Below are 26,615 nucleotides of genomic sequence, written 5' to 3'. Positions count from 1 at the left end.
AGGGGAGGGGACGGGAGGGAAGGAAGGAAGGAAGGAAGGAGAGAAAGGCCCTTGGCTTGGCCAGCTTCCTCCTTGGGGCTAGGGAAGTAAATCCGAGGCCGGGAAAGCATTTTTGGTATCAGCTTAGTGCTTTACATGCTGTTTATCCTTCAACTATATTAAACAGACCCAACAAAAACTTTCCAGTTCAATTAAAAGCAGAACAGGAGCTGAAGGCAACAGTTTATCACAGCTGGACTGAAAGAATGCTAAACCCTGAGCATTGTGATCGGAAACAACAGTATCAGATTCCGGCGGGTTTTATGCTAGAGGCACCCGTGACCTGAGCCAGCTCTCAGGATTAGAAGCAGCTGCCTTCTGGGTTAATGAAAAGCTAGATATTTATGATTGCTAATAACAATATTTAACCCCATTACCTGTGTTAACCATTGGGCTATAAAGGGGCTGGCGAGCCTATACTACCGGCTAGAATTTTAAAATGATAATCACAGAAAGGAAAATTATCGTTAACCAACTGTTCACATTGGGTTTTTGAGCAGCCAATACAGTAGGAGGCAGTCCTGAGACTAGGATCATCTTAATTAAAAAAAAAAAGAAAAAGGCAGTCCCATTTTGCCCTCTCACTTCCTGCCTGATTTCCCAGGCCCATATCCTGCTGGCTGCATCTCCCTGGTGCAGATTGAGGAGCAGGTGTGAGCCAGACACCGGGGAGCAGTTCCCAAAAGTGACTGCAGAAGCCGTAAACTGTATCCACCGGGATGTATCCTGCAGTTGCCAAGGTTACAGGGCAGCCTCACTCAGTCACTGCAAAGACCATGACACCATCCGAAGTCTGCAGTACTTTTCCTCCCGCTGGCCAGCTGCCTGGCTGCGATGAATCGTCCTTCCACTGAGCTGGGTCATCCTGGCCTCCATGGCCAGGAGAACACCTCTCCATTCCGGCGCAGCTCCACCATTCACTGTGTGCACTCAACCACCCCCACCACACAGCAGTGCCCGGTCAGCTCACTCGGCTGCCATGCTGGGCCTCTCTGTTGCTATGTAAATCCTGGACTCATCAGGAGAGCCAGGAGAAGATCAAGTAAACCCAAGTCCTCACCCATATTAAGAGGCACTGTGGCACTATTTTAACTTGGGAAAAGAGGCCCCAAATGTATCTGTGGAGGAGAGTTACCACTCTTACAGTCTGATGCGGGGATGCTGGAAGCAGGTGGGAGGCAGTAGGCTTTGGAGTCCAATGATGGCTCCACTTCTAACAAGCTCTGTCACCCCAGCAGTCACTTACCAGCAAGCCCTGAAAACAGTGAGCAAACAGCACCCAGTGCTTAGGGAATCCTCCGTAAGGGTGGCAACTGTCGCAAGCAGAAACAGGGTTTTGGAAGAAGGTAAGGAAAAAGGATTTCTCTGGATTTAAAAAGACCCAAAGCCAATAAAATACCCACTTCCTAACTGAATTTTCTGCCAGCTTGTCAATCAGAAGTCTTCCTGTGTACAGTGGAACTATATTTGAGTGAGAAAACAAACACTCCTCACCTGTTTTATAAAAGAAGCATACTTTAATCAAATCCAAACCCATCCCTTCTCCTTCCAATTAGTCAGATTTGAAAACAAAATCTAAGCATCCAAAGTTTGAAAAATCTTTCTATTAGGATTCCTAGGATCTATCAGCCTGCAAAATAATATCCTGAGCACATATGGAAAGAAAGGCCCTAGGAAGGCTGGGAACTCACTAAAATTGTGGCCAGAGTTTACTAAGTGTTAAATGTATACACAAAAAAGAGGGGAAAAAAAAACATGGAAAGCATAGAATGTTTGATCCCACAACTGCCCTTCCTGTCCTCTGTCCCTGGGGACATCTCAGGTGCGCCTCCTCCTGGTCTCTCCTTCTGCCCTTACCCCCATACCTACCACATTAATTTTCTAGAACACTAGGTGGCTTCACTGTTCTGCTCAACAACATCCACTGACTCCCTACTGCCTTCAGGGGAGGGTCCTTTCAAACGTTCAGCCTGTCTCTCCAAACTTACCTGCCTTTAATCCCTCATAGAAATCAGAAACCTGATCAAGTGACCAGAGTATATATATCTGACCCCTAATTCTTGTTCACTATTCATTCTATCCAGGATTCCTTTACCCTCCTTAGTTGGCCTGAATCTTACCCCTTCTTCAAAGCTAGCTGTGGTCCACTTTCCTCTAAGAACTCCTACAGCCTTTCCCTCACTAGCTGCTTGAATCCTGCACTTGGCACTTAGGATCTGCTGCTCTTTCTTGGTAGTGATCCATTTTTTTAGGTATGCCCCATCTCTTCAAACAAGCCACAGCACCTGAAGGACAGGGGCCACTTTTAATAGTTTCTCAGCCTTACTGCAATGCCATGCATGCAGCAGGTGCCCATCACGCTGCACAGGCACTGGGAGATACAACAGCTTTGGGAGTGGAGAGCCCTCAGACCATCTCTGCAACTACCCAGCCGGGCGACCTGGCCAGATCCTGGGTGGCGCTCGGGCCTCAGATGGTCCCCAGGACCATCTCCCCTCCACTGCAAGGGAGGTCTGAGGGGATGAACTTGGGGGTCCTTGCCAGATCTAAGATGCTGTGAAAGGGGCTGGCCATTTGCTAATACTGCTGGAAAACCTTTCTCTGCTAGCTTTTTCACCTAAGGTCTATCACTAAGACTAAGAAAAAGAATGGGAAATGTTTGGCAGAAGCAAAGGTTCAGGAGAGGGACTTGTAAGAATGCAGAGTTAGAGTTAAAAAAAAGAGCTCTAATCGCTTACTTTTTAATTTAAAGAGAGCAAAATCCAAAAATAAAATTCCCCACACCTTCCCTTTTCAGTCCTTCATAGCAGTCTGTCAGGAGTCCAGGGCCAATATTATAAACCGGGTTGGAGATAACAGACAGGCAACGATTTCCCATTCCTTAGGAGACATCCCTTTTAAGGTGACATCACAGGCCAGCATTCCGGGGGCAGAGGAGAAGGGGTCTCAGGTTTGGAAGTGTCCCATTCCTCTGACTTGGGCAGGAAGGGAGCAAGCACAAGGCCTGAGAAGTTAACCTCAGTGGATTGAAACAGCTTCAGAATCAAGGCTCAACTGTCTACACCCAAGGGCCTTCCTTAGAGCCTTTGGTTTAAGAGGCAAGAAGTCAGTCTCATATTGATGTCCACTTTGAATGAGACTCAAATGCCTTCCTGAGAGGGTATTTGGTCAACCCATTTCATTATGCTTCCTCACAAATCTGGAGACACGGACACCAGCAGAGAGGCCCTGAGCACTCAACTGGGACACCTCACTTTATCTCAGGAGTTTGGTTTTGTTTTAGCAATTCCTACATCAGTTTCAACCTGACGTTCCTCTTCTCCACTTAGACACCAGGCTTTTCCCTCTGTACCTCAGAGAATGCAAAGAGAAGAAAGAAAATAGGAAAGGAAAATAGGACTAATAGGAGAAAGACACTAGAGCCTTTGTGGAACTCATCTTTGTAGGTATGTAACTCATTCAGGGAGAGAATGAGGGAATTAAAGGTGACTCAGACCCTTTTGTTTTATAAGACCTTCTAATAGCATTTCAATGTGAGAATATAAAAAGCCTTCAGAAATCTCCTGGACAAAGAGCCTTATTTTTATTGATTTTAGAGGCTGCACTCAGAGAGGCTGGGCCCTTCCTGAAGACGTGGGGTTGGTGCAGGAGTCAGGGCTGAGACCCGCAGACAGAAGTTCCTTTAACTTCTTCCCCGGACTTGCTTCAGGTTCTCAGCTCAGTGGAAATATTTCCAACGTTGACCGCACCACAGAGAGCAGCTCCATTCCCCATGGTCCAAGAGTTCAGTTGAGAGGAGAAAGAAGGGGCCGAAAGCAAACTAATCCAAGTGACCCATTTTCTCAGGTTGGAACATCATCTGAGCCAGGAAGGTTACCTACCACCTTCTGGTTCGGCTTGTATGCGTTTTGCTTTTGGCATAAAACGTGGGTCTGGAAGTCTGTTTTAATAGCCTGGTTACTGATAGGAGGACAAACTCCTCCCCACCCCATTCCTCCTTGCATAAATCAGAAGTGTTGGCAAAACAAATTCATGGCCACCTCTTCCATTATCATGAATGCTTAGCAGACCCTAAAATACCCCCTAAGTAACGTGGCTACTTAGCGGAGCCGGCAGGGACTTGTAACACAACGCTTTCATACCAGTGAGAGAACTTAGAAAACACAAGCTTTAGTGAGAACCTATTGGGGCTAAACGTCAAGGTTGGGCTTTCCATCTGGACTTTAGGTTTTCACGAGGGTCTTGCTCTGAACTTCTGCAGCCCAGGCCAGATGGGCTGCCACTCCTCCAGAGGATGCTGCTCTCAGCCCTGGAGCAGGAGACAGAGCCTGAGCTTAGGGTGGAGGGTCCAAGGAGCCTCTGGCTAGAATTTTTTCACCCTCAGGAGCAAAATAGCCTGACCATTTTACCTGTTTGCAAAGAAGCTAGCAAAGGGAAACAATGGTAGAGGGAAAAGAAGCCAGTGACTCCCCTTTGACTTTGAGCAAGGGGCTTACCAGCTTGGAATGGCTTTGTCCTTAGGCACTCACTGGAACTTCCAGTTCTCAGTCAGCCAAGGGGAAGCGGGTGCATGTGAATAAGCAGACGAGTGATCAGAGCAAAATGCTTCTTTGGATGGGGAAGATTTTGCCCAAACTAATTTGTATTTTTTCAGACTTTTAATTTTAATCCTTTACATAGATAATTCCCTAAATTAAACTCAGCATTATCAAAGGTTTTTATGGTTTGCTTGCATTGTTTAATTAAGAAAGGGCCTGAGGCAAATCAAGAGGTGGAAAGCACAATTTTTCCACTACCGTTTTCAGGACCTAGACGGACAACTGAGTAAGTTGTACTGAAAGATTTCCACGGGTATCATGTACATGAAAGGCTGATGCTGGTGAACACATGAACACAAGTTCTCTGCAAAACTGCCACTGAGTGTTCTGAAGCCTGGTCCCATCATTTTATCAAACGGTTTGGGCATGGAAACCAGTTAATGGCACCACCACATTCTAGCAATATAACACCTCCTCCCCAGGATATGCCTTAGCCACTCTGGGCTTTTTTGAAATTAAAATATGGAAACAAAGTCCAAAAACCTTAGGATTATACTGAGTACACTTTGAGAAATTAGTTCCATTATCTACAGTGTGAACCCAGCAAGAACTGTCCCTGGGTGTCTCCCAGTGTCGCTGTAAGGATCAAGAGTAGGTGAAACTCCTTACATGTGAAAACTGCAAAAAGCATTCGCTTGGAAGGTCCTGTTAATGTATTGTGAATGCCTCAGAGGTGTATGTATTGCTAATTAGCTGGTAAAGTCCTTTAAGGAAAAGACTGCACACCATTTACTTTCCATGGCACTAACATGGTGCCAGCTACCAAATGTCACACAATTGCTTGCTGAACTAATGATTCCTAGAGGCTCAGTTCTAAAAGCACATTGGTGATTATGGCTATTAGATTATTATCTATAACCACTCTGGAAATTTCCAATTTATATGCTTTATACCTCCCTTGTACTGACTGGGGGTGAAGACTCCTCAATCTTCCATCACTTCCACGAGGCATGAACTTTCTCTCCCTACCTCTAGCTGAGTCCTCAGTTGAAGTGCTCACATTTCTTTCTCCATGCAGGACAACCCACCCAGCATTCCACAGTACCTGTTCCCTGCTCCAACTGATCCTCTCAGACAGCAAATCTGAATTGTTTCTTTCTTCTTCCAGTTCCATCTCCAGCTGAGACACTTTGTCCTAAGAAAGAAGTCACAAACAGCCTACTTAACTTACATCGACCCAGGTTAGGTGCAAGGGCTGCCCTGTGGAAGGAAAACCCCAAGAGCAGGTCAGAGCTGGATATCATTAGAGTCTGGGGAAAACATGTGGCTATTTCTCTTTCTGCACAAAGCAGATATTTTAAAACTGTGTTTTATTGATTTTATAATATAAAATTTAATTGTGTATTTAGAAAATACATAAAAGGAGAAAAATATCACCCAAACCCTAGTGTGTGAACACTAACGGTATCTTAGCATGTTTCCCCTTATGAATCAATAATTTTACAAAGAACTGCCTAAGCCTAACAGGTGTCTAAGCTACCTGTTAAATGACAATGTGTGAGCCATCATCCAAGGCACATTTTTCTAAAAACTCAAAGCTCAAGACAATGCTTTACTTCTCTCCTGCTCATCGTTTCCAACAGCCTTGCAGGAGTCAAGTCCATAACAGGCTTCTGCACCTCTTCCTTCCAGGGAACAAACCTCCGACACTCAGCACCATGCAGTCCCAAATCCACATCAGAATAACAAAGACAGTCCTGGCCCATTCTGCTAAATCAGTCATCACAGAAGAACAGTAATTTCTACCTTCCTTGCTGGATCCTAATTTAACATCATTGGATGTTAAGAGAAAACCATTTCAGAGTAGCTTTGTGTATACAAAAAAAAAAAAAAAGCTTCCATCACAAACCACCTTGAACTGGGAGGTTGTAGGGCTTGTGCATGTGTTTCTCCTTTCACCAGCCAATTTGTCATATGTCTGTGTTAACTCAGAGTCACAACATGCTAAAAGCAATCAGCATGGTGAGTTTTTAAATATGCACCCGCAGCATCTGCACATAAATACTGTCTCTGCAATTGTCAAAGTTGGCTGGCAAGCTATGGATGCTTCTATAAGCACCACAAATAAAACTCAGACAACTCACGTGAGTGACTAAATGTGTGTGATCCCTATTAGTGATCATCATCTAAAGAAAACCCAAAAAGCACTCTCTCAGGAGCCGCAAGTGCCAAAGACCAACTCGGAAGAGAGAGCTGGGTTCCGGTACCAAACTCCTATCTGTTCAGTGGTTCTGGACTCCTCCAAGGCCAGTTTCACTCTAGTCAGAAATCATCAAGTCCACAAATGCTGCATTTACATGAAACAGCCACCTAGATTATTGAGTTTACAGAAAAATGTCCATTACTGAGAGAGCCCTTGATCCCTGAGAATTAATTCTTAAGTACCAGTGAAGGAACAGGCAAGATATTAGTCACAGCAAGACAGTCCTGCCAGCTACTGATTAGGGAGAAACCACCCCTCCAGCATGCTGCACAGTTGTATTCTTGAATCAGTGGAGAAACATCTAAAATACTGCAGAGGATAAATAAATAAATAATAATGCACAGGGGCAAAGGAGATTAGCTATGCCACTACTTCTAGACCTTGCGTTAACAAAAGGAAATGTTCCTTTTAGTCAGAATATTCCAGAAAGAGATGAACTGACAACCCAATGTTTATCTAAAATCACCTCTTCGTGGGGCTCTCTTTCTGCCTACAATCTGTGCTGAACAGAACACAGCAGGGCATTCAGGGAGCCAGGCCAATGGTCACTACATGATCACTTCCCACGTCACTGCCTCCAAGGCTTTAGCTGGCTTCTAACCAGACTGTTTGGGTCCCTCAATAATCACTTCCTAGTTAACTGGGTGGACCTTAACTTGTCTTAAAATGACCTACCTTAATAAGATCAGAACCAAGACACTAGCAAAACACACAGCAATCTTACACAGAACAATAAAATTGTAACCAGGTTATTCTAGCCTCTAGAAAGGGCCCATCCAATATAGTCTTTAATGGGAGAAATATCTTTTCCTAGATAGAAACTGTCACTTGGTCCCCTGGAGGTTTTAAAAGTTATTTCTATTTATTTGTAAAGTTGAATCAGGAATTCCATAGATTTTTTTTTAATTCAAACTCTCTCTCGCTGGCCTTGAGCACTGTCTGACTTTTATCAAAACCTTGACAGTTTTAACTTCTCCTATAGGTCTGTGGCTGATTTTTAGGTCTCTCTTCCCCTCTAAATTCTGCTGGGATGTGGGGGGTGGGGGAGTGTGTGGTTTGTGCTTGGGTTTGCTCTTGAGTTTTAATAATTTTATAAATTCAAGTTGACCAATATTAAGGTTCTCTCATTCTCAGGCTGTTTATATTTAGGTTCTCTTACTAGATTCACCTTTTTCTAATGTATTGTGTTTTCACCTTGCGAAAAGATCACCCCAGCTGGTGACCCCACTGAGCCTGTGTTCTGACATATTGCCTTGGACTACGAACATACAGTCTCTCCAAAATGAACTGAGCCACAGTTCGCTGCAGCTTTAGCAAAGCTGGATCATCTGTACTGGAAAATGGGCCAGAATCAGGAAACAAGAATAAAGCATGTGGAGGGCAAATGAGTGCTGGGCACCCCTCAGAGCAGGTGGTCTGGACCCAAAGCACAGCCCTGCTCTAGATGCACAGCAGTGTTACCTCCTCTGTAGCTGGACAGGAGAAACAACAAACAGAAATGAGTTATGTACCCTTACGTAAAATCACCTAACCTTCCTGGAACTCTGTTTTGCTTCCTCTTCAAGACAATGAGGACACTGTGCTAAACAGTTTCTATAATTCCTTCCAGCTCTGCCATCTTATGAACTACCAGCTTCTCCTTCAAATCCAAAAATGACTCCATTAATGTCTGGCTACTCAAAGAGAATAAAAACCAAAGACTTCCTGGAGGCTGAGCTTTGAACAGAGGTGGTGTGTGTCCCTCATGCCCCGCACTTGCTGACCACAGACCCTGGCTCATGCCCGGGCAGCCTACAGACCTCCATCTGCTTGATGAGTCGGCTACGGTCATCTCTGAGGTGGCTCTTGGCCTCTAGCTCGTACTCCAGGTCCTTCAGCGTCTGTTCCAGAAGCTGCCTTTTCGTGAGGGCTTCATCCTGAGCTCTTTGGTAGTCCCGTAACTCCTCCTCCATCAGGCGCATCTGGAATAAGAGGGAGTTGGGGGGCCCATCAGAAGCAGAGAGATCTTGGCAGACGGTGCACAGGCTGACCCTGACGAAGATCAGGTAGACGCCCACTATAATGGAGCTCAGAAGACTTCAAGCAACTACCATCTCCCTCTGGGCCTCAGTTTCCTCTTCTATTAAAAGCAGTGTTCTAGCTACAGATAGCAACCCATTGGGTTCTAAATTCAATTTAGTAAATGTTAGTCAACATTTTAAAATAAATATAACAGAAAAAACATAAGAGTAGAGGACAGGCAAATACCGTTTTGTGACACTTTTGTGCTAGGTAGTCTTATGTTTGTATGGATGGTTGTATACTGGGTGGCAATGCCAAGGTGAATTTTTTACTATAGTTCCTGGCCAAAAATACTTGAAAATCACCCATCTGTATCAGCATCATCTCAACAGAGGTTTCAATTAGGTGAAAATAAAAAGTAAATTAGTGACTCCAAAGCAACCTAGTAATAGAGGCACGCTCCTTAGGTGAAAACCACTGCTATCTAGGAAACCACATATCAGCTATTGTAACTGACAGTGCTTTTTTCACCCACAAGGTGGCACTGAAATAACAGCTTTGGAGAAAGTGCAACAGATAAAAGAGCTTTATTCACAAGGGGTTGTCTATGATTTCGCTTCCCTGCAAGGGGACTGCCACCTCACCACCCACAGCAGGTATTCCCTAAACACCTGAAACATCCGTGTGGACTGATTCGGTGAAGCACGACGCTGCCTGTTTTGTTTTCAACTCCCTTCCCTTGAGGAGATGGTGCAGGGTGACGGGAGAACACACAGCGGCAGGAATTTAATGCTCAGGGTTTACTTCCTTGGGGGAGTATGGAGGGTGAGCGGCATACTCCATTAAGGAATACCAGCCTTTGGGGGTGCTGTCACACAAAAGTTGAGGAAGCCTCAAAGATACTCTTTTGGGGGGCCCAAGAGGTTAGGCTAACTTAGGAAGACCAGTGGGAAGACTTTAGGGAGTGTGTTCCTCTCCTGAAGGCTGCCATTGCGATGAGAACAGCACAGCCTTGAAGAAGACATCTCCAGATCAAGACCCTAGTCTGGTTTTGGTGGTAACTGAGTGGAAGCGCAGCTCTGAAATGAAACTGTGAGCAAAAGCATAAAGTGAAAATCATCCCATGGGAAAAGGGTGATGGGACATTCTTTGGATACAGAAGGTACACTGTACTCCAGAGGATTAAAACTCTCTCGAAAATAGTCTTAACAAAAAGTATACCTCTGTGCCTCAGTTTCCAGAATTGCAATACTGGGATAATTATGAAACATACCTAAAAGACCTGTAATGAGAATCAAATGAGATAATACCTGAAAAGAACATGGATTTGAGTGAGAAAAACAGACAGTAAGTGTAGAGCCCACATCTCCTTTTAGTAACCCTCCCAATGTCCGGCACATCCCTTCACCCCCACTGCCTAGCACATTCCTACCTTCCAACACCCAGTCTGCCCCTTCTAACATCTAGCAAAGGCTCTGTCTCCTAAGGGTACACGATAAGGACATGCAGGAGAGAATAATTAGTACAGTGTCTGTAATCACAAATAAGCAAATAACTCTGGAATCTACAAGTGCTGCTCTTTTAAGTAGTTAAAACTGCCCTTTGCTAACAATGGGATTTAGAAAATAAACTGCAGAACAGTGAACTCTAAGCCTTAATTCTCTAAAGATTACCTTCATCAGAACTTTTCTAGCTCCACAGCAAAGGCAAATGGGTAAAATATCTATTTCTCCCAAAGCAAAGCAAGCAATCCCACAGCAGTTAGGATGGAACCCCAGAGCTGCTTCTTACAAAGAGCTTTAACTCAGCTCAACCAAAGCACAGGGTGGGAGGCAGTGCACAGAGCTGAGCTTGCATTTTTCAAGGATCCACAGGGCGCTTGGCTGGTTAATCCACGTTTCTTTTAAACAACAACTCCATGACTTGAGCAGCTTGATTCACGTGGTACCCGACTGTACTTTCAGAATGAGGAGGTGCCCGATTCTGCCATTCAAATGAGCCTCACAGAACATCTAGGCAGGGCTATCTTTATTTTTATAAGGAATCCTTTTTTTAATTACTCCTCTTTTACTAACAACACTGGTTTCTGGTCTTAACTAATTTCTCTAGATCTCAGTTTCCTTATCTCTCTAGAGGATCTCTAAGATTCTTTCCAATCCAAAGATTCTAACAAAATAACCATTAAAAAAAAAAAAATAGTGACCAATATACAAAAAGCAACAGGAAGCACTTAGCAAGGGTCACTGTGACACTGATTTTTCTGAAATCAGAACAGCATATCAGATGTTTGTTGGTATTCTGGCACATATCTAAATTCCCCCATCCATTTGCTGTAGAAATAAAAACGATTTTTTTAATGCCAAAGAGAACTGTGATATCAATATGCTAACTTCAGTTCTTACTTGGAGTCCTGTATCATGGGACCCTGAACCACAGGGGATATATTACCAGGGACCTTTCAGAAGTATTCTCAAAGTCTGTAATAAATACCCATTGTTCTTCCACACATTTTTAGGACTGACTCATGGCCAACTTTTCTTTGATCATCAAAGATATTAAAAGTTTGTTTTTTAAAGCAAAACTTGTTTTCCTGTGGAATCTTAGTGCTCTTGCCTTTGCTTACAAAACAAAGCAAGACTTAGAATTAAAAAAAACTAGCATTTAGTGTTCAGGATATATACAGTCCCTGCTATATAGTCTCATATTTATCTCATTTAATTGTTAAATCGTCATTATTTTGTATACTTTTAAAAAGGTAGAAACAGATGCTCAGGAAAACTGGGGTAACATGCTCAAGGTCACCCAGTTGGCAAGAGGCCTAGCTAGAAGTCAGCATACACTGTACTTGGATTTCAGAGCCTTCAGCTTTCCATTAAAATAATCAGAAACATTCCCCTTATTTTTCTCAGTTCTTTAGAAGTCAAGACTAAAGGAAGTTAACATTTGGGCTACTCTGCTCTACTACTCCTAAATATAAAACCAAGAGTATGTTTTTACTAGTTTCAGTGCTCATAAATTCTTGAAGATTTCTTTTTGTCTTCATTATCGTTCCAAAACTCTTGTCCATTACTCCCACTCCAATAAAAACTCTGTCTTTTCTAAATGAATGATAAAAAAACAATTAGTTACTATAATCCCTATTCTAGGATTAAATTAAAACATTAATACGTGCAAATCATTTGGATACAGCCGGCATACCACTGGTGCCCTATAAATGCACCAGTTTAGCTCCTAAACTTTTTAGACAGAAAATCTTGGATTAATCAAGAAAATGGTCAGGTTAAAGTTGTGCCAATTCCACGCGCTACACCCTGGTTCCTTGTGTGGTACAATGCCGTCTGTCCTATTCCAGCCACCCTGAGGGTAAACACTGAGGAATCCAACACAAACACTGTCTTAAGAATCTACCGCAGGTCTCTCCTAGGAGAGCTTGAAAGCGGTCTGGCAGGGTACTCTGAGTAAGGGGTACACCAGGGGCTGCGCCAGCCAGGCATTTAAAAATTACCTCATCCTGCATTTTCATGGCAGTCAGACGGGACTTTTCTGCCTCTAGGGTTTTCTCCTTCAACTGCCTCTGCATTTCTGCAAGCTCCCTGCGATTTTTCTCCTTGTATTCATCCAACTGGTTCTGAAGCTCCAGGGTCGATGTGCGGGAGACCTCGACAATGTCGGCCATCTGGAAGAAGTGACCCAGGTGTCAGCCCGCCCCATGATGCTCCATCTGGACCGGGCTTGGGGCCACCAACCCCAAACACATCTCCTCTTTTTTCTTGCACAGCCTCCCCTAAGACTTTGCAAAGCACCTGGCCATGGGCTATCCAGGTTTAGTCATCTCTAACTTGCAGGCAGCATGGAGGAATGAATAAGCACAGCCTTTGGAGCTAGATACACAATCCTGGGTCACCTCAGTGCTCTGCCACTTAGCAGCTGTATGATGAGGGCAGGTAATTGACCTCTCTGGGCCTCTGTAGTGTCCTCCTTGGAAATACTGAAATCATAATATCTACCTTACAGGGTTGTTAACAGAATTAAAACAATATATAGAATTCTAGTTAAGTACAAAATAGCAAGTCAAGCGACTGGCATGTAGCAGATGTCGGAAAATGGCAGCCACTCACATCAGCTCTTAGAATGCGGGAAGCCCAGCAGCTTTGTGGACATCTCAGGGCGGAGATGAGCAGAGGAGCAGCACCTACTGAGCTTTGAAACTACCTGAAAATGCAGGTAGTGCATCTGTGCACAAATGCAGAGGTTCGGATTCAGGTAATATAAATGTAAAGTCTGCACTTACATGCCAGGCTTTTTCAGGTAATTACTGAGAGGAGCTAGGCCCAGAGTCCAGAGGGTACTGGCATTTTCTAGACCAGTTTCCTTATAACTGGGATTCTCAGCAAATTCGGGCTTGCACGCAACTGCAGGCTTCCACAGTTCTCATCAGGCCCTCCGAGGAGGCTGGGTCCCTCCCCTGCTCCCGCTCCTTCACCTCCTTCTGCAGCTTCTCAATGGTCTTGTCCAGGTGCCACCGCTCATTCTCCATCTCGTTCTTCAGTCTCCTTAACTGCTCTTTCTGCTCAGTCTCCTCTTTTAGTTTCTCAGACAACTGCCTCAGCTCCTGGGTGACCCGACTCAGACTTTTCTGCAGGTGACAGAGAAAGGACAGTGCTGTCATCTACCTACCAGGGCAGCCACAGGAACAGATGGCAGAGGGAGTTTCACAGCCACACCACAAAGCAATTGGTCCTGTTACATCAGTGATAAGGAAAAGATAAAAATAAAGCCATCATAGGAACACAAGCACCCTGGTGGTTCTGAAATTCAGAGACCTCAATGCAACATTGACTTAGCCAAAAACATACACAGGGATGAAGGGGAAGACAATGGATGTATTACAGAAATACAGAAAGTGGCCAAGGCTGCTCGGGGTGGGTGGGTGAGGGGGGATGATTTAGGATAGTATCCAAAAACCTGACTTGTTCACACTTGAAAATTGTGGTAAAATTACATATTAGACCAACCTAAACCTACCTGGCAATTTACATCCTGTGATAATACAGCGATGCACCTAATACTCTAGAATTTGTTCTGCTATGCAGATGATTCTTAGAGTTAAAATAACTAAAAATGAATCCGTAAGAAAAGAGAACACTGTCCCATAGGCCAAGAGGCCGCTTGTGTAGAGGGAGTTATAATCAACAGAATCCACGGTTGAACTCATACACAGAAGAAACTTGGCAATACACAAATCGATGAACTAGATGAGCAGATGGTGTTAATAGTAGGGAGACTAGTCAGAAAAAGTGCATGTAAGTGGTTATTTAGTACCAAATACTAGTACTTTCTATAAAGTGCAACCATTGGGTACAGTATTTTTCCTGGGTTCCCCTGAAGCTCTCTTCTCACAATGTCACATAGATGGACATCCTTTATGTAAAAAATGCAACTCGAAAACAAAATCCTAAAATATCTTAGGAAGGTTATAGTGGCTTTTTAAATGGCTGAGTATAAAGGCCATTAGCATAAGAATTTATGAAAAGGCAGAGCTCAGAATGAGGCAGCAGGACCCAACACTGGTGGGATCATCTAGAAAATGTTATCGTGTGCCAAAGGCTGAATGTGCCTGAGTACAGGTAACCACTGCTTAGGATTCATTCAGTCTTGTGACCATGCAGAGGCTGTATAAGGACAAGGGCTTACATTTGTATGGTGCTTGACAGTTTACAAGCTGCTGTCATGTGCAGCAACTCAGGCATCTTGAAGTCACTCCCAAATCACTTCAGGCGCTCCTGGTTTGCGGAGCGCAGGAACAGCTCTGCGGGCCAACCACATGACCAGGGGCCAAAAAAGCCACCCATGGAGGCCTTGTGACTCCTTGGCCCTGACTCTCTGCCAGGCTGGCTGCACTCAAAGAATCAGCCAGCACAGCCAGGCTTCCGAAGTTAATTGCTACGGGGAACCAAGATCAACAAAAGCAGTTGGGGAAAGGGAGGTGATAAAAGGAAGGTAATCAGAAGGTCAGCGTGGGGGCAATTAGCAAGAGTGCATCCCACCACGGTCCACCTGGGAACACAACAGTGACAGGGACGCCCCTGGGGTTTGTGTTTGTGGTTGATTTTGTAGTGTTAGGGGCAAAAGGGAGCACACAAGGTAAGCGAGGTGGGATTCTGTGTGTGGGTGAAAACATTCAGGAACAGGTATCTCAAAATGTAAATTCCTGAAAAATAACAGCTATGGAGGACCATCAGTGGTTTTCTGTAGAACCTCAGGATCCAACTCAACCCCCGTGCATACTGCTCCCCCGGGCATCTCTTTTACTTCCACCTGGATCCCAGCCCCGGGGGCTCCAGGCCAGCAGACAAGCGGGCCTCAGCTCCACTCCGCCTCCGTTTGGTATGTGCATTTCTGCTTCTCCCTTGGTTCAGGCAGGGCAGCCTGCAGGCCCTGCTCTCCTTTGGCACCGGACAGACCAGGACTCACCCACTCTGGGCCCGGGCCTCACCCTGCCTCTTCTCCCCTCCCCGACCCCGCCAATACACACACACATATATGCCTAGAAGAACAGCTTTGCTAAATTATTTTTAAAATATTTCTTGTATGTTTGTTTGTCTTTATTTCAGGGTAGTAATATCTGTAAAGGCAAAGAACAGATTTTCTATATGAGTGTGTCACGTAGCCCAGATTCACTATTAGGCATATGATAAAAACTCAGCAGTTGAAAATTAATACCTAACCCCAAAAGTGGTCTAAAGACTTCCTAGAACAGAATCACCACCACCAAGAGTGGAGTAGTCTTTACTTAAAACACAGATTCTAGCCCTTTCTGATGGAATCACAATTTTTCTTGGAGGGGAGCCCACAGATTTGCATTTGAAGATTGCCCAGATAATTCTAATACACTCTGAAATTTAGAAATGCTGTTTAGAACAATGATCTGTGTCTTGCCAATGGATTTCAGCCTTGGGCAAGTTCACTATAGATTCAATAGACCGAAGAATGACAATGGAACATTCTTGGGGTGAAAGAGTTTATACCCAACTTTATTCCCACGGTGGCAGGTCAAGCAAGCACTAGAATCCCATCCACTCAGAGCCAGTCTGCGTGCAGCTAGCCGGTCTCTGCCTCTGGGCCTCTCTGCCCCCACAGCCATCTCAGTCTGTCCTCAGCACTGCCACCACTCCAGCCTCTGCTCTCCTGCAGCCAGCTGTGCCACCATGTCGCCCAGAGCACTGGGCGGAGCTCTTTATATGGAGTCAATAACAAGGTACTGACCACACGTTTGTAGCGAGCTAGCCAACCAGGGCCAGGTGAGAATCCTGGCCACAGGAACCTTCACTTTCTCCACATTCTGTCTCTTCAGTTATTCAAGAAATATATCACTGCTGAGAAAACATGCACCAGATTCATAAGAAAAGAAGCAAACTTGGCAACTTTGCATTTAGGGTTAGCAGTGAAATGGTCTGAAGCTCCAGCGACTGTATTTCCAAGCCCAGCAACATAAGCCCATTGACCAATACTGGGACAAAACTGGAGCAGGTGGGGAGGGGTGCGGGGAGGGATGAATCAGGTCAGAAGATCCAAAACACAAAGTTGGTGGATGTGCAGTGAGTGCCCTTGGGCTTGGGGACCATCAGTGTGAGTGGAGGAACAGCCTGTTACCATGTGCCTGAGTAGAACCCCAGTTAGTTCATACTAACAGTGAACGACTGGCAGGTGAGCCTACAGGCTTCAAGGAATCAGAGGCCTGAGGAGGAGGTGGCTGGTCCCTGGGGAGCCCTTGCTGCACAACCACCGACTGTAACAGTAGAAGCACTGGGGCTGTTTTCTTCTGTTGTCTCAATGCACGGAAGTCCAGCAGGGTGGGAGCAGGTGAAGGCAAACAGAATAAACACCATTATCTCCCCCATGAAGGGAAGAACTATGGCTTCTCCAGGAAAGGTTTCTTCACTTCCCCTTCTGCAGAAGCCATTTCTCCAGGGATTGCAGATGGCTCTGCCTTGAATGCAGCTCAAGGAGATTTACACAACAGCACAGTCCTAAACCAAGTGGTAGGAGGTCGAGCAAACCAAGAATGGCATGTTTACCACCCTCTGCCACCTTCTGACTGAGTCATAATAAATCCCACCTAAGTTCCCGTGGTATTCAGCTACTATGTAAAGAAACATTTATCATACGTGAAGATGCAAAGGATTGCTAAAGGCACAAGGAGTTTGAAATGTAAAATCCTTGTGTGAAAAAAATCAAGCTACTCTTTCCTCTTCCTTAAGGCCCTTCTGGGGCCAGCTTTGGGAAGACAGGCATGCACAAAGAGTTACCAGCCTAAAGGAGCTCCATCTGCTTCCCAGCGTTAGAGAAAACGAACGATTCTAGAGTGCTGGTGCGCTTTTCACGGCAGATCATTTTTGAAAGCAGATAATTCAGATAATGGTGGTGAGACTGTTGGGCCCTTTTAAAATTCTTGCTGGATCGTGTGTTGCTGGGGGCTAGCATGACCACACGCGGCACAGAGCATTCTCACCAGCTCAAGACAGCTGGGAAAACAGGCCTGAACAAGACATGTCAGGGACAATTTCCAAGGCCAGGAGAGAGATCCTGAGGTGGGAGTGGGTGGGGATTACACCCCGACCTTTAGGCTCTGAGGCCCTCATCTGCTCTTCCTGCCGAATTAACTAGGAGCTGCCGAGTCACAGCTGCTCAACTGCTTCCCTATGTGTGAAACTTGCTGGGTTGACCAGAGAATGATGAAGACAGCCTGTAATAGCTGCACCCAGCCCTTGGTGTTGGGCATGACATGAAGATGTAGATTCTTGTCCCGGTTGAGTGCAAATGTTTTTCCTTTCTGTCCCCAACTAGCTCCTGGCTTTCAACCCTACCCTTTGGCAGCTGGGGTTTAGCCATCAGAAGCCTTCAACAGCAGCACAGTGAAAGTGCCGTCCACCCAAAATCAGCCGAATAAGTCTGTAACAGAGATCTAAAGAAAGAAAAAGGACAGAAAGAAATCCGAAGTGAAGATGGTCAGACAAGGAACTCAGGAAAAAACAAGGCTGAACTGTATGCAAAACAAGGTCTCTGTCCAAAGCCGGAGAGGAGGTGCTGACTGCTGATTCCGGGGTGCAGCCCCTGAGTTACGGCTGCCCTGAGTGAACCCTAGTACAAGCAGGTTTCTCCCCTCTGTCCCCAAAGAGATGAAGCTGTGAACTGAGAGGAAAGCTCCAACTTGACCTTTACAAATCTGAATCCTGACTGCTTGCCAGCTTTTAACACCTTCCACAGTCCCACCCCCGGCCACTGGCAAGCGGGTCCTAACGGGAAACTTTAACAACCCACTCTTTTAGACAACTGCTCAGAACACCACCTTTACCTCCTCAGAAACTCACCCGAGGGGTGCTTGGTGCTGGTTCTTTAAGACCCTACAGCATGTGAAGGACACACCTGGATCACACAGAGGCCACTGTCCAAAGTCAATTCAGAACTTCAGCACAGCCATTTTTTTTTAACAAATATATTTCAATCTTTCTAACCCTCAAATGGGAAGATCTAATTTTCTAATAATCTACTGATTCTGAATACAGATAGCTACCTAGTTTCAAAGAAAGGACTTCTTCCTGCTCCTTAATAGCCTTCTTGAAGGACTGCATTCTGTGGTGTATACTTGCCCAGAGGAGAAAGGAAATTGGCTTCTGCCAGAGAGCTGACTCCACACTGCCTTGGGGTCCAATCCTCCGCACACAAGTCCTATTTTATCTTTAGAAAGCTGTCAAGCTCTTTAATGTCTAGACCAGCATTTCTGCACCTTGGGAAGTACTGACATTTGGGGCCAGATAATTCCTTGCTGGGGGCTGTCCTGTGCAGGACGTTAGCAGCGGCCCTGCCTCCACCCGGTAGCATCTCTCCAGCTGTGACAACCAAAAATGTCTCCAGACATTGCCAACGTTCCCCAGTGAAGAACCACTGGTCTAGAAGGATAGTCTGACATCCAGGGCGATTATTACTATAGAAAGAGCTCCCTGGAAGGAGAGGACAGTGGCAATCTGTGCCTGTCCCTCCAGTTTTGCTCTTCTCAGGCTTCCTCCATGAGGGATGAAGACAGCAGCCCGCAGTGTGTACCTGAGCATCTTCTAGCTCACTCTCCAGGCTCCTTTTGGCTGACACGGCTTCTCTTTCTTCCTTTCTTGCATGTACCAGGGCCTCCTCTAATTGCCGAGTTTCTCCCTATAATGAAACACAGGATCAGTGTGCACTCGGCTGCGCGCTGTGCCACAAGCTGACTCAGGGTCATGAAAGGAATGCCAGAGACATTCACAGACACAGCCAGCCACGGCTGTGGTCACGATGCACCTGTCATGCCCCAGATGGCACATTCAGCCGTGTTCTTGGATGTGTGGGTCTGTCGGTGGTTCCATACTTGGCCAGGCACAGACATCCCAGTCATCTGGGATGACTGAGAATACAAATACCCAGCCTCATCCCTGAGCCAGAAGCAGCAGGTATTGAGTGGACTCAGGCACGGGAAGGTTTGAAAAAGGTTTCTGGGTAATGGATGACCATTTTTGGAACCTCTGTTAGACTACATCTCCCTTACATTTCTTTTGTCCCTCTTTTATAATTGGCAGCCATTTCTTACTGGCATCAGTAGGTGTCTCTTGCTAATAGCCTCCCACTTCTAGAGATCTGGCAAAGCAGATAATTGGTTTGTTAAAACTTAAGTGTGACTTCAAAAACTGTCAACTATGTGTTAAAAAAGAATGAATAGTCATGAGTGAGAGGGCTTGAGACGGTGGTGTTTAGATGGCCTTTTAGGGTGTTTGGAGGTCTCTGCTCAGCATCAAAGGCTGGGTGTGTCTGCTGTCTGGGTGAGGGGGATTCGTGTGCCAGGACTTGTGCTCCCTCCTAACTTCTTCAGCCCTGTTCCCAGACCTCTTTGGGAATGCACCTCCCACTCATACCACTAGTTGAGGAATACAAAATGGCTTGCAGAGGAGATGGAGTCCTAGTGCCTTGACCTTTCCTACTATATTATGATAATAAATCCCTTCCCACCTCTGAAACCACGCACACAGGAGAAAAGGATGAGCAGAAGCTGCCAAGCCTGGGCTGGGGGCCCAGCGAGCCTCACCTCATACTTCTTGAGAGTCTCCTTCATTTTGGCTTCATCTCCTTGCATATCAGCCACCTGCCTCTGCAGCCGGGCGGTGCTCTGCTCCAGCTCCCCAGCGCTTCCCCGCAGCTTCTCGTTCTCCTCCCGCAAAGCCTTCACGCGCATGTCTGCCCCCACCTGGGTGAGCTCTGAAGTGCTGCTCCGACTGGCCAGGACCTCCACATTCTGTTAAAAACACACACGGGTGAACATGGAAACCAGAGTGAAGGGGCAATCCCCAGCTTCAAGGAGGCTGACACTTATTAAAAACCCACTGCATGCCAGGCACTGTGCTAAGTCAGGGACCGGCACACTGCAGCCTGCAGGCCAAGTCCAGCCCCCCACCTGTTATTAAAAACGAAGTGTCACTGGAACACTGCCACACCCATTCGCGTCTATGGCCACTTTCATGCTACAACAGGAGGGGTTGTGGCCAAGACCAGAGGCCTATGGTTCACCAAAATGTTTAGTATCTGGTTCTTTACAGAACAAGTTTGTCAATCCTTGCCTGTGTTATGTCCTTGACATAGGATTTCAATCTTTTAACAACTCTGGGAGGTGGGTACTATTCTTACCACCCATTTTAAAGACAAAGAAGCTGAGACTGGGGTAGATGAAGGAACGTCCAAGTTCACTGAGGAGGAAATGCATTCAGACAGACTGAATCAGGAACCTGTTCTTGGAACCACTGCTTCTGGTGAGTCTACTTCTCTGACCCCTCACCACGTGCGGGGCCTCTTAAAGTTCTTGATGAAGGGCAATTTCTACTAATAGATTTTTTTAATGTCCAATACAAAACAAATTAAAACTTGCTTAAATTATGCTACAGTTCAGAGTGTAAGCTCAAGGCACTGTCACCTGCAAATGAGCTCGAGTGGCACACAGTCTATAATAAAATGGAATGGCAACAATTACGGGATGGTGATTGTGAATTGCAGGTGTCACACGGAACTGGCTCTTTTTGGGTCAGCACTTGAAGTGATGTTAAGTGGCCCCATCCAGAATGCCACCTGTCCCCACAGAGCTCTCTTCTTCCACTTCACTACTACAAATATGCCAATATATGCAAATCCAGTGCTCATGAAACAGTGCTGCAAATGCAAGAAAAGTAAGACTCAGGGAGGGCAAGATGCAGCTTCAAAGCTACGTCACAGGCCGCTTGGGAGTGCTATCTGCCAGAATTATTTGCTTGCTTGCAAAGCTTTTCAGAAAGATCTTTAATCTTTTAACAGTAAGCTGTATTATCCCGAACTTAGCCACTTGCAGAGTTTCAGAAACCAGAGCATCTTTTCACATCCCAAATGTTTAATTCTATACATCGGGGAAAGCCCGCCCAGCCAAGCCACTGAGTCAGAACAAGGTTAGCTGGCATTGCTAGGAGGAAACAAGGTGCCTGGCAGCAGGGATTTCTCAGGATGACTTGGATACCATCTCCCACTGAAACGGCATGATGAGCAAGGAGATACAAAGTATGGTTGAAAGCCTGGGGAGTGATTAAATAATCCAATAACTGGTAAGACCAGGGAAAGAAACAGAGAAGTCTAGATTGCCCATTCCTGCCCTAATTTCCCCATTAAAGGAAGAGACTACAAAGCCACACTTAACAAGACAGCGTGGGAGTGGAATAAGGATACACATGTAGTTCAGTGCAATAGAATTGGGAGTCCAAAAATAAACCCAACATTTCCAGTCAATTGGTTTTTCAACAAGGGTGCCAAGACAATTCAATGCGGACAGAATGGTGCTGAGACAACGGCATATCCACAGGCAAAAGAATGAAATTGGATCCCTTCCTTACATCGCACACAAAAATTAACTCGAAATGCATCAGAGACATAAATATAAGATCTAAAACTATAAAACTCTTAGAAGAAAACACAGGAGTAAGTATTTGTGACTTCAGTTAGGCAGTCTTCTTTGATACAACACCAAAAGCACAAGTGACAGAAGATAAATTCGACTTCATCAAAATTAAAAACTTGTGCTGCAAATGATGTCATCAAAAAAGTGAAAAATAACCAACAGAATGAGAAACTATTTACAAATCATTTACCTGATAAAGGATTTATATCCAGAATATGCAGTTGGCTCTTGAACAACACAGGGGTTAGGAGCACCAAGCCTTCACACAGTGGAAAACCCACATAGAACACTGGACTCCCCCAGAACTTAACTACTAATAGCCTACTGTTGGCCAGAAACCTTACTGGTAACATAAACAGTAGATTAATGCACAATTAACACATATACTATATTCTTAAAATTAAGCTAAGAAGAAAATGTTTTTTCAAATTGTCACAAATCTCTGAAAGTTTTTCCAATATATTTACTGAAAAAAATCCATATATACAAATGGACCTATGAAGTTCAAACCCATGTTGCTCAAAGGTCAACAGTATAAAGAATTCTTCAACTCTGTAATAAAAAAATTAATGACCAGTTTAAAAACATAAGGGATCTGAGTAGACATCTTTCCAATGGAGATATACAAAAGTCTAATAAGCATATGAAAAGATGCCTAACATCATTAGTTTTTAGGAAAATGCAAATCAAAACCATAATGTGGTACCACTTCACACCCCATAGGATAGCTATAATTAAAAAGACAGATAACAACAAGTGTTGGGGAGGATGTAGAGAAACTGAAACCCTCATACATGGCTAGTGAGAAGGCAAAATGGTGCAGCCACACATTGAAAAACTGGTAGTTCCCCAAAATGTAAGCAGAATTATCACAGGACCTGGCAGTGCCATGCCTGGTATATACCTAGGAGAAATCAAAACATATGGCCACACAAAACTTGCACAAAAGCTTCACAACAGCAATATTTGTGCTAGCAAAAAAGTGGGAACAACCCCAGCGCCCAGTGATTGGTGACTAGGTGAACAAAATGTGGTATATCCACAGAAAGGAATGTTATTTGGCCCTAAAAGGGAATGATGTACTATACATGCTACAGCATGGATGAAACTTGAAAACATTATGCTAACAAAAGAAGCCATTCACAAAAGGCCACATATTAACATTTACATGAAATGTCCATAATAGGCAAACCTAGAGAGAGAGAAAGTAGACAGTGGTTGCCTGGGGCTGGGTGGGGTCATTTGGGGGTGATGAAAGGGTTTTAAAATTGACTATAGTGATGATTGTACAAGTCTGTGAAATGCTAAAAACCACTGGATTGTGCATTTTGAATAGTTAAATTATAGGTTACATGAATTATATCCTAATACAGCTCATTAAAAAAAGAACAAAAAAAGACAAAGGAAACCTGGAGGTGGAGGCAGGATGGAGGGAGAGGTGAGGAAAGGAGGCATTTGCCCTGAGGTCTGAGCTGCCAGGCCACCAGCCAGAGGAAGAGGCGCCTGGAGGAATCTACCTAGTCTTTTGATGAAGCACAGAACATGCACAGGTGCCGCGGCCCTTCCACTCCCCCCGCGATCTCCGGGGGAACAAGGGCGCCAAGAACCAGCTCTGATTTAACCTGGACTTGGGCTTATCCGGCACCCCAACACACCAGATAGGGGAACTTACACTGTGCTGCGACATTTGAGACCTGGTATCTTCTCTGTGTGACAGTTGTGGGGCGCACTCTGAGTGGTGAGGGATCACATGCCAGAGGACTGGCCAGGCGCGCGTACCGCTCAGCTTAGGGCCGGCAGGGCTCTGCTCCAGTCCCAGCTTCCAGTTCCACCGGCGGGCATGTCACTTGGAGGAAGTCTGGATGCACTGAGATACTTAGCTCTGCTTCGACTATTTCTAAAGCAAAAGCATGTTTTTCTCCATGTCTTCAGAGCACAGTAGACCACATTATGTTTACAATAAATTGAACCGAAGCCTCTGTTGTTAAACCTTTCCAGAACCCCTGTCCCTGCCCCGCCCCCCACAGTCCACTATTTCATATAAAGCCCATGGGACAAACTTCCTTTTCCTGAAATCTTTCCGAATTCACCTACAGCAGTCCTAGATAGACTGAGAAGTGAAAATCATATCCCTTTGTTCAAAGCAAGTCCTATATGCAAGGACTCTGTGACGTCCCAGCAAAGAACACCGCGCTACAGGAGTTCCAAAAGGGCTTCCAACTCTGAATTTTGATCTATGCATCATCTTTTCCAGATGCTTAAGTCGGCACCTCACGAATGTGGCAAAAGCAGCAGGACTCTACTGGGACCAGGGCCGTTACAGAGCCACTCGGAAAGGAGGTCACCGGGGACAAATGCCGCTGACCTCACTTAAGTTGCTGGCACTGTGTTTCTGTGACTCTTTGATCTTAAGTCTTGTACGTCATGACAAGATTAGAGGGGATGTTCCATCATAAATAGAACCAAGGAGCGCACAGCTTCTAATGACTCATTCAGCTGTATCGTACCACCTATGTGATATCTATTTTTCAAAGGGTTACACTGATTTGCTTTTTAATATGTTAACTATTATTCATTCATATAAGCAGTCATAAATAGTTAACAAAAACTGACACCGATTCCTCTGCCACTCCAGAAGGATGGAAACACCTCATCAGGTGACCCCCACAAAGGCAAAGTAGCAGATGTGCTGTGTTCTGTTGTTTTTCAAGATTGGGCCATCCTTTAAAACTGCACTGAGATCATTTCTCCACCCATCACCAGCCAAGGTCAAAAGGCTAGAAAACATAGTGTGTGGGGAGTGTAAGGAAACAGTTCTTTCATCCACTGCTGGTGGGGCTAGAAACTGCTATGAGCTCCTGCAGGGCAATTTGATAGCATCCACCCAGAGTACAATGCACACCCCTTTTGACCCAGCAACTTCTCTAGCCCATATCCTACACGTGTGCAAAATGACATCTAAACAGGATTATTAATTGCAGCACTCTAATAGAAAAAGATTGAAAACAACTAAATGCCAATTATTTGGGTGCTTGTTAAATAAGTTACATCACTTTAATAAATCCTGTGCAGCTGGGGAGAGAAAAAGGAACGAGAGAGCCAGGAAAATGCCAGGAACAGCACTGCACAGACAGCATGCTTCTGTTTATATAAAAATAAGGCAGCGGGGCATAAATGTGTATGTACTTGCTACACAAGAAACTGCTAACACTGACTGGCTATGAGGAAGGGAATTGGAGAGATGAAAAGAAGCAGAGGGAAGAATCTCTTATAATTTGAATTTTGAACTATGGAAATTCAAGAGATACTTAAACATTTTTAAGAAACATACATTTTCTTTGAAAGGATCGACTGTCAATGGCCCCAGATATTTGGAGGTCAACCACGTCCCCAGGCCAGTTCTCACCTCCTCCAACCTCTGGAAACCCTTCCCTGGCACATTTGCAGATACTTCTGGTCCATGAGAGCAGAGCAATGCCAGGGAGCAGCTGTGCAAACAGAGCACAGCGCCTACTCTCCCACACTGTTTTACATAGTTTAGAAATTCCTTTTCACCACATATAGCTGGGAGAGTGGAAAAGGCCCAGATGGCCCAGGATTTCCCCTTACATGAGTGCTTCTCCAGATTTTTCCACCCGGGCAACCTGAAGCCAAGTCCAGTGTGGATATGAGACATCAAGGGAAAAGAACTGCTTTCAAGGCTTGGGCTTTTCCACCAAAAACACATGTACATTTTGCATGTGACGCTGTAACATTTTTCATTCTACTCTTCACCTCTTTGTATATTAAGGTACTGTGTCCTTGGTGTTCCGGGAAGATGTGCCACCACTACCCTCTAGCTTTGCCAAGCACTCTCCTCCCCACCCACCCAGCGCATGTATCTCAACCTGCGTAACACACACATTAATCATCTCCAGAATGGAATCCTCAGCTTCAACTCTAAAAATGCCTAAGATTGTAGGGAAGCAGCAGAGGGCTCTGCTGTCAGTTGGCCGGATCAGACTCAAATCCAGCTGTGCCTCTTTCTGGAGCCTTTCACTGGGCCTGGCCTTGCAGAGCCACAGCTTCCGGATTTGTAAAGGTGGGGATGAAGTTACCTACCTCATATACCATCTAGTTAAATGAGGTGGCAGGTCTTATTATTATTACCAGGCCAACAAAACCCACATGTGTTTCCCAAAAGGTCAGGACTCTGCACAGCTTACCTACTCTGGTGCTAAATCCTCTGGTGTGGGGAAGTTGGGGTTCCTACGGCCAGGATCCTCACTGATCTTAAACCACCTGATGATGTAACTGGCCTGTTGCTGGGCTGCCGCTTCCACACCTGTAGGCAATAAACTATTATTGTGCTATATAGAGAGCTCGGCCCAGTGCTCTGCGCGGAGGCAGAGACGCTAGTGTTCGACCTACAGCTGGAGAACAAGCCGGGTAATAAACCCTTTTCACCCCAAGAACGTTTTGCTGTCGATTCCTTTGGTCACAATGAATCCATAGCGAACCTGCCTGAAGCTGAAACCCATTGGCAAGACACTTGGCTTCAGACTACGACCAACACCTTTTTATCAGCTAAATATCAAGCCTAGATTTCTCAAAAAGAGAGCCGAGATCTTCTAAATTTTTCCAGGGCAACTGCACAAATTAGATGATTGTTTTCTCCCTTTTTCAAGGGCAAGTCAGTTTTCTTGGTTGGCTAATTCATTAAAAATTCAGCCCCATTTCCTAGTTGAGAATGGTAAACTGATGAAAACTAAAAAAATTCTTTTAAAACAGACAAATAGCA

At 45.1% G+C, this 26,615-nt stretch overlaps 1 protein-coding gene across 5 annotated transcripts in view; it reads right to left on the bottom strand.

The window, feature by feature from the left end:
- The window catches only part of CGNL1 (cingulin like 1), a 170,160-nt gene that overhangs the window by 11,706 nt on the left and 131,839 nt on the right, over positions 1-26,615 (bottom strand). For all 5 annotated transcript variants that reach the window (XM_036929733.2, XM_057488844.1, XM_036929732.2 and 2 more), the window contains 6 exons: positions 19,952-20,158; positions 18,943-19,047; positions 13,325-13,477; positions 12,347-12,517; positions 8,640-8,801; positions 5,683-5,772 (listed from right to left, as the gene is read on the bottom strand). In XM_036929733.2, the coding sequence (XP_036785628.2) occupies positions 5,683-5,772; positions 8,640-8,801; positions 12,347-12,517; positions 13,325-13,477; positions 18,943-19,047; positions 19,952-20,158 (888 nt within the window). The remainder of the gene's footprint in view (positions 1-5,682; positions 5,773-8,639; positions 8,802-12,346; positions 12,518-13,324; positions 13,478-18,942; positions 19,048-19,951; positions 20,159-26,615) is intronic.

Source organism: Manis pentadactyla, chromosome 11 (assembly GCF_030020395.1).
Source record: "Manis pentadactyla isolate mManPen7 chromosome 11, mManPen7.hap1, whole genome shotgun sequence".
NCBI classification, from domain to species: domain Eukaryota; kingdom Metazoa; phylum Chordata; class Mammalia; order Pholidota; family Manidae; genus Manis; species Manis pentadactyla.
The sequence above is the reverse complement of the archived record's forward strand: the minus strand, read 5'-3'. Positions and strand labels throughout refer to the sequence as shown.